Genomic DNA, 8,531 nt, shown 5'->3' with positions numbered 1-8,531 from the left:
CGTGACGTTGTTGATGAAATACAGTAGTTCCGGTATGTAGAAAGTAAAATCACAAAAATACTGAACTTAGAGGAAGATCAATTGGGAAAGTCCATAATCACATGGCAAAATCAAATAACAAAACGAATCAAAAACGAATGGACAAAAACTGTCATATTCCTGACTTGGTACAGGCATTTTCAAATGTAGAAAATGGTGGATTAAACGGGGCTTATAGGTTAGTTGAGGTCGTTGACGTATAACGCTAACGTTTATACGTATAGCTTTATCTGTATAGTAAAATAGCTGATTGCAGTATAAATATAAATATAATCCCTTTGAACAACTACCGTATATGTAACGTACTATCAACATCTATGGTTTTTGACCGGCTCTGGTTATACTTTTTGTCCATTTGGTATATAAGCACTTGAATTTTTAAAAAGATTAGATTTTCAAACATTTTGGCATCGTCCTTAATTGAAGAGAATTTTATTGTCAAAATTTACATCTGGTCTACTTGAATTGAGTACCATATTGAGCAATAACAAATCCGTTAATCTCTTTTAGATCTTGTAGATATAAATGCATTAGATGTAATATTATCACATAACGAAACAGGGCTACTTGGTTAAATGGAACACTAATTGCATGTTCTTACACATAACAGTAGAAAACGTTCTTAAGATCGATTACGTTTCTTTTTTGGCTTTCAACACGAACATAACATCCTTTGAGACAGTTATAACATTTATACCATGTTTAAAAACGCTGATAACTCTACAAGGCCAGTATTTGAAAGGGGGAGTGACACTGAAGAATATAACACAATCATCAACAAAGGCAGTCATGGTATTTAACAAGCTCATATGCATAGACGACACATTATATCAATGACTTGTGAGATACGCTGATTTCGATGTTGTTGAACGAGAGACAACTTCAAACACCATAAGCATTTCAGTCCAAGATATTTATGACAATTTATCCTCGAATTAAACTCATCATAGATACCAAGATTAAAATTTTATATTTACGCCAAACGCGCGTTACGTCTACAAAAGACTCATCAGTGACGCTCGAATCAAAAAATGTTTAAAAGGCCAAATAAAGTACGAAGTTGAAGAGCATTGAGGACCAAACATTCCGAGTCCTACAAATATACATAGGACACCTTCGGTTACTATTGTAAATAGCAGGGAAATAATACTTAATAATGTATGAGAAAGATATTTGAAGATTTTACTTTATTAGCTGGACTGATGATAACTATTTGCTCTTTCCTTGTTTAAAAGTTTTTTAATTATAACTTTATTGCAAAAAACATGAAACCCTGACGGGTTAAAATGCAAACATAGTACATTGTATACACAAGTGACAAGAAACATAATAAGTGAAGTTGATATTAAAAACATATATCTATATATATATAATAATTAACCAATGTGGACCTTATTTTCGCAATTCCATAGATTGCTTTATATAGGCTACAACACTAGAAAAAAAATGAGGAAATGAAACAGCATAATATGTAATTTCCAATTTCTTTTTTAAATGAAATAATCAATGAAAAAATGTAAGTGTTAACGTCATGATGAAAAAAGACTATACAGGAACAAATTAATGAACTTCCCTTCACTGGGAAAGAGTTCTGTCAGAACTCAGATGGTAGGCTTTATAATGAAATGCCATGTACACTTAGTAAACGACATAGAAACATATTCGATATCGTTTGCGAAACGGTTATTCCATAACGGTCAACCCACTCGTGATGGCGTCCGTAAAATTTACAAAGAGATATTTCAACTTTACAATTTGGAACAGTAGTGGGGGAAGTGGGGGTTCTGGGCCACTTTGTCTAATGTTAACCCTATGGGGAAAAGGTAGCCTCCTGAGAGGTAGCCTCCCGATGTGAGGCTTATTTCTATGACGTCATTTTTAGATATTATGACATTTATTAATTGTTTTTTTTTATTGATTAATGTACAGATGTGTATGTGTGTGTATGTGTGTATGTGTATGTACATGTGTGTGTGTGTGTGTGTTTGTAGGTATCGATTCAAAGTTTTATTTATGTAAATATGAGCAAGGAATTATCCAAATTGATTCTCCTTTTGTGTAATTGTATTCCTTTGGCTTCTTGGTACCACACTTGTAATAATAATAACAATAGTATATACAATATTTAATATCCCCGTCAATTCAGACAACCATGGGTCGGAGAGCCATCCACATGGTGCCTTTACATAATAACAAAATTATATATTATAACTATTTTATACATCGAGATAAAAGGATTAGAGAATCGTCTACCACTCAACAGTATCTCTAACCTCACGAAAGGGCCAACAGTATGCTATCTTTCGTGCAGGGGTGTAAACTGTCGAGACTTGAAGTTAGTCTTTCCGGGATAGAATTAACTCTCTCCAATATCAGATAAATCGCGAGCTTTAATCCAAAAGTTGAATTTCTTTGGCCAGTGTAACCATTTCACATAATATTGTTTGTTGGGTCCTTTGCCTTTCGTTTTGAGGATTTTGTCAACTTTCCACATATCGTCTTCCCGAACATCCACTTTCAGCACTTCTGATTGGTAGAAGGTTCCTGAAATTTCTTCGTCTTGAAAATCAATAAGTCGATAAACTGGAAGCCCACCACGTAATATTCTTTGAGATATTTTAAATATCTCTCCGCTCCATTTCTCATCGTATTCCCTGGTAAAAGGATTTCTCATGTATGTAATCCGAACTTTATCACCGATTTTGAAACGGAAAGGTTTTCGTTCTTTCTTCGTCTTAGGTTGTAATCTTTTCGGCCAATACATTTTCCACCACAGGTTGGTCTCTTTAGATATGTTGACTTTATCTGGTGCCATGCCAATCGTTCTATGGAAGGTCTTATTGTAGCTGTTAGCAAAATTCTGTAAGTTATCCACATAGTCATATGACTGCTTACTGGTGATAAATCTCATGATTTTTGATTTAATAGTTTTGATAACTCTTTCAACGTAATTAGCTTTGATTTCTGTATTTTGCAAATAAATGTTGGATATTTCTCTGTTTTAGGAGAGATTCTACTAATCTTGATCTGAATTCTTGTCCTTTATCTGTTCTTATTCTGTTTGGTGATCTTCCTTCTGATAAAACATGTTTCAAAGCATTCGCCACGGATTCGCCTTTCTTATTCTTTAGAGGTCTTAGCCATACATATTTAGAGAATATGTCAATCACCACCAATATGAAATTATACCCACTGTTAAATTTCGAAAATTTAGACATGTCCATCAAATCGACATCCCATTGGTCGTCTATTCCAATAACGATAACTCTGTTCCGCTTAAACGACCTTTTTAATGGTCTTTGTAAACTGTATGGTTCCTGTCGTTGTAGCCATTTTCTTATTTTATATTTACTGAGAACGAATTTTCCATCTGTTCGAACAAATCTGTACAGTTTATCAGGCCCTGCAAAACTCGCTGGGTTAACTGGATTGTAATAAATATTCCTCAAGTACTTTTCCCAAGAGACCATCTTTACACATGGAATGATGACTATAGAATAATATACAGAGTACAACGTTCTCATATTTATATAGTTGAGCTTTCATCGTCTTCATCTTCCTCCTCCTCCTCTTCCTCTTCATCGTAATCAATGCTATTTTCACTTTCAGAACCATCAATATTTGTTTCGTTATCAATAGCTTCATCTAGAAAACTTTCCAACATAGGTTTATATTTCCTGATGGCTACTTTAATAGCTTTCTCGTAGTCCATGCCATCGTTAACTAATTCTGTAATCATTTTCATGACTTTGCCATGCAGTTTACCATTTTGCAACTGTAGTAAATACTCAATTAAACTACTATATCTGGACAAAAACTGATCCATATCCTCGTCTTTTAGTTTGCGATTAGCCTTACTCATGGCGTGGCCTTCTTTCATGTCATCATTCATGTATTTATCAACTTTTTCTTCCCATATATCTGCATTTGCCTCTCTGGCAAGTTCAGCTAATTTTATAAAAGCCATATCTTCTCCATCTTCTATATCAATTTCGTTTACACGAGACTTCTTTGAGGGTATATCTTCATCCTCAAATTCCCTTTTTCTTTTTAATTCATTATTTTCCGGGCACCACTTATTCATATGTCTAGCTAAATCCGGAACGCTTTCAAAGACTACACCACAATCATCACATGAAGGCATGATGTCTTTCTCGTCCGGTAAATACGTCTGTTCACTTTGAAATGATTCTTCAAACTGAGGTGGTTCTAGTTCTTTTCTGCTGATATACTCTTCAGAAACACCTCCACCAATCATATTCTTGTTTTCAAATATATTAAGTTTTAGTCTGTCGTCTTCCGGTGTATTCTGTTTCAAATCAATGAATAGACTCCCATATGGTCGTTGTGTCCCCTCTTTGTACTTATTCATGAATTTCTTCGGATTATTAGGATACATCTGTCTAGCAAATATGGCTGGCCCAACTTGATCACGTGGGTTTTTGAATAGGACTATATATTGGCTATTGATGCTCATGGTTCTACTCTCCTTTCCCTTCGAGAACGCATTTTGCAGTATACAAGCTACACTTAGGTTTCTGTGATGGCTGCCCTCCACAAAGAGTTCACAAACATCCTTACTATAGGTGACGTCTCTCATTAAATCGTCTAGGATGATTAAACTTGGATATCTAGAGTCAATGAATGAGTCATCATTCAAATTTTCAGGTAAACCTTGAACAAATAAAATGTTTTTAATGGTTTGTTGCAGTTCACTAAATAATGGCTGCCACCGTTTATAACACCAGATAATCCTCTCAGGTGATGGTGTAATCATAGTCCGTGCTCGCTTCAATAATGTTTTCATCCAAAACGTCTTACCTGAACCAGTAGGTCCAGCCAACATCATAGTGAATGGATATTGTAGTACCACATTCTGTGGAGGCGGCGGAGGCGGTGGCGGCGGCGGTGGTGGCGGCGGCGGCGGCGGTGGTGGTGGTGGCGGCGGATATGCATCATTGGTCTGTGGATATGGTTGACTGATTCTGTGTTTGTTTCTTTGATGTCGCAACATGACGTCTTTTCTCGAAAATTCTGAACCACAATCTGGACAAGTATTCGACATCTTTGAGAATTCTTAAAACACGTCCAGTTCCTTCGAATGACAGACGTAAAGTGATTAAAATATTTACATATAACATAATTATATTCTCCAATGTCCATAAGCTAAACTTTGTATCCCATCATCTAGTAAGTATCTTTTGTCATCATAAGGGGATAAGCCCAGTTTTTTGATAGATATATTGTATAACGTATGGTCGTATGACCGGATCTGTGTCATGGTAGACATATGGATCTCTTTATTGAATAAACATCGTTTATAATATTCGTGTCTTGTGTCATGTTTGATCACACTCTTCTTTATACCCTTCGCTGTCTTCTTTTCGCAGAGTGTTTTATTCTCCTCGTATATCAATGAGTACATCTTTGACTTAAGACCAACAAATTCTTGTATGGGAATACCATGTGTTTCGTCCTTCATCTTTCCTAACACCTTTTTATTTAAAGTGCTATAAAGCCGATGTTCAAGGTTATACTCTGACGTATCAAACAAGTGTTTGTCCTCCATCATATCTTGATATATATCATCAGTGTTGATACTGTAGCATAGCGAATCGGTGTCCGTAAACAAAAGTGTTGCTTTAGATCCATATTTATCCTTCATGTAATTATAATGGAAATCGTACATAAGTGTCTTTGACAAATCGAGTATAGTGAATCCCACGTAGATGGGTCTGTTTAAGTATAATCGTTGTTTCAACATGTGTACAGCCACCAAGTCGTCGTTGAATATTTTGAAGGCATGAAATGTTGGTTTGCTGATTAATTTTCTGGCCTTTGATTGGTCATTCAAAAGTTTTATATCTGTTCTCTTCCTTAAATTTTCCATCGTTTTTCCAAAGACTGTATTATTCATGAGCTTAAAAAAATCCTTCTCGAAATCGTTTTTTGCAAGCTTTCTCTTCTCTGTATTGAAATCAATATATGTCTTTAACCATGGTCGTTGTTCAAATGTCATGACTCTATGGATCTTTGTAAGTCTCATTCCTAGTGATAAGTAGAGTTTTAAATTTCTGTAATGTACCACGTATTTTTCCTTTGGATGTAAATTTGGTATCAATTTTTCTGTCGATGTTCCTTTTAAGTTTAGATCGTCCAATAGCTTCTCTGCATAGGGCGATAACATATCATTTGTAACCTTTAATTTTTCGGGAGCGAGTGGATATTCGTTGTGGTCGTCGTGTAGTTCCCTTGGATATTCTAGGTCCACTTCTAATATATAACCATTTGCACTGTCATCTGCAATGTCACTTATGTGTAGATTCTCAATTTCAGAATCGTTGAGCCATATAAAACCTTCAACTGGAAGTGCCTGTGACATTGCCCATCCGTATAAGTTGTTGGCATCTAGGTACATCACGTGATTAATGGGTTGATTTGGATCGTAGTTTGGTACATGTTTATTGTTAGCTTTGGCATGGCGATGGGATATCATTGATATTCCACCTCTTAAACCTTTCTCTATAAACAAATGCATGTCTATGTCAGTGAGTAATTCCAACTTGACTCCTGTCATTTTCAAGGCAGCTTGCCAGGCTAAACCGGGTGATGTATAAAAATGTGCAGCATCCAGTCCATAGTAGTTGAGACAGATCTCCCTGAAATTTTCAAAGACGTCGGCTAATGCAAGGACATCTGATAGAACGTATAGATCGTGATACTGTCCGAGATTCTGTATGTTAAACAATTGCCATACGTGTTGTGCATGTGCATAGTCCAGTGTGGTTATACCTTCTCCCGATAGTGTACTGTAAAAATTTTCAATCGGTGGTAGTTGAGATTCTAAAAATTTTGCCTCGGAATCGAAATACTCGTACGGGTATACTTGTTTTCGCAGAAGTAGTCTTATCTGTTCTTCATCAAAGTGGCTTGTCATGTGTCTAAATTTACTAGAACCTTCTTTTGCCAGGTTTTCCACGAGTTTTTGTAATGAGGAAGACATAAATTGGAGCGAGTCTATAAAATCCATACATCCCAATGAAAAAGAAATATACTTTTCCATATTATTAGCGATACAATTCAGTTGCTTTCCTTCAACTTTTCCAATAGCTTGCATAATCAAATGACTATCATATCCCCGAAGGTTATGAAATACCACTGGAATTCGACCTGTAAACTTGTAATTAATATTACAGTCGTTATGAGCCGCCCCTCGAAATTTTCCAGTCACGTGACAATGATCTCGTACTTTAATGTCTGCTAGTTCTTTTTTACATATGTGACACATGGTTGCCTTCTTAAAGGATTGCCAATCACTCCCAGTCATGATCATGGGTTCGCAATGCTTAAATTTCTGTTCTATTTCTTCCTGTTCTTGTACCATACACTCCACAAATTTATCAGCAGCATCAGCACCCCGATAAACTACTGGTTCATTTGATGCTTCAGGTGTCAGACCTACCACTTTGTAAGCAAAGCCACATGGTATGTGTTTGGTAGTCTTTTTCGTCTTTTGATCACACTCGTTGTTATACAAAATTGGTTCTTGAAGACATTCAAAATCTGCATAAATAACGTATGGAACCTTAAGCTGTTTACGAATGTCTTTATAATGTAACCACTTATTGTCTTCAGTGGGTAGTTCAATTTTTTGGGGTCCGTGGGTCTGGCAGTTTGGTAAATGACTGTTTAAATTTTTTTCTTTAATAAATCCGTGTAAGCAGTATGGACAGTGAAAATGTCGTGCGCGATGTGTGTGCTGGTCACCTATCAAACGATTAAGATCTTTTATCCAGCAATAATGTGATTTTTTGTTGTCCGATATCATGAGTAGATTAACATGTTGTTCAAATCGATGTTTTGAAATGTGTATAGGGAATACTTCGCCTTTGTTAAACCCAAACACGTTGATCGATATTTCATTCTGCTTTTCAAACTTTGGTATGTCGGCTAATTTCACAGGAAACATGATGGTATCAAAGTTTAAGCTTGAAGTGTGTTCCTTGTATTTCCAAACTCGCTCTCTGTGACATTTCGCTGGGTGAATAGCTGCCAAAATCGACCACATGAAACATTTGCTGTCTTTATTTTTCACATTGATAATGGCATGTTTGATCTGAGTTTAATTGGAAGAGGAATATAACTTGAGCCTTTTAAGGGTCTGTACCTTGCCATATGTATGGTAAGATCTACCACTTTATCCACCGTCCAATTGATCCCTTGTCTCTGGTATTCAATGAAAGATGTATACATCTTTTTGATAGATTCCTTCAATCCGGCATCGATATCCTCCAATTTTAAACTGGTCTGGCATTTCCCCCGGAAATACGGCTCTGCAGTTTCTATGGCATCTGCTTTTCGTCTGCTCATTTTAACTTTCATGGATAGATACCACTTCAATCCACCTCTTTCTTTAATTTTACTCTTAATGATATCTTTAACATCATCATACTGGCTTTTCAGGAATGACATTGGATCAAATTTATTCAATC

General features: G+C 36.0%; 2 protein-coding genes across 2 annotated transcripts; both read right to left on the bottom strand.

Annotated features, from left to right (window-relative positions):
• Positions 1–2,395: 2,395 nt before the first annotated feature.
• Positions 2,396–2,950, bottom strand: LOC139490183 (uncharacterized). Its single transcript, XM_071277032.1, has one exon. The coding sequence runs from the start codon at positions 2,948–2,950 to the stop codon at positions 2,396–2,398; it is 555 nt and encodes a 184-aa protein (XP_071133133.1).
• Positions 2,951–5,182: 2,232 nt separating this feature from the next.
• LOC139490182 (uncharacterized) lies at positions 5,183–8,008 on the bottom strand. The gene has a single exon (XM_071277030.1). The coding sequence runs from the start codon at positions 8,006–8,008 to the stop codon at positions 5,183–5,185; it is 2,826 nt and encodes a 941-aa protein (XP_071133131.1).
• Positions 8,009–8,531: the final 523 nt, after the last annotated feature.

Source organism: Mytilus edulis, chromosome 9 (assembly GCF_963676685.1).
Source record: "Mytilus edulis chromosome 9, xbMytEdul2.2, whole genome shotgun sequence".
NCBI lineage: Eukaryota > Metazoa > Mollusca > Bivalvia > Mytilida > Mytilidae > Mytilus > Mytilus edulis.
Note: the sequence above shows the minus strand (reverse complement) of the source record. Positions and strands in the feature narration are given on the sequence as shown.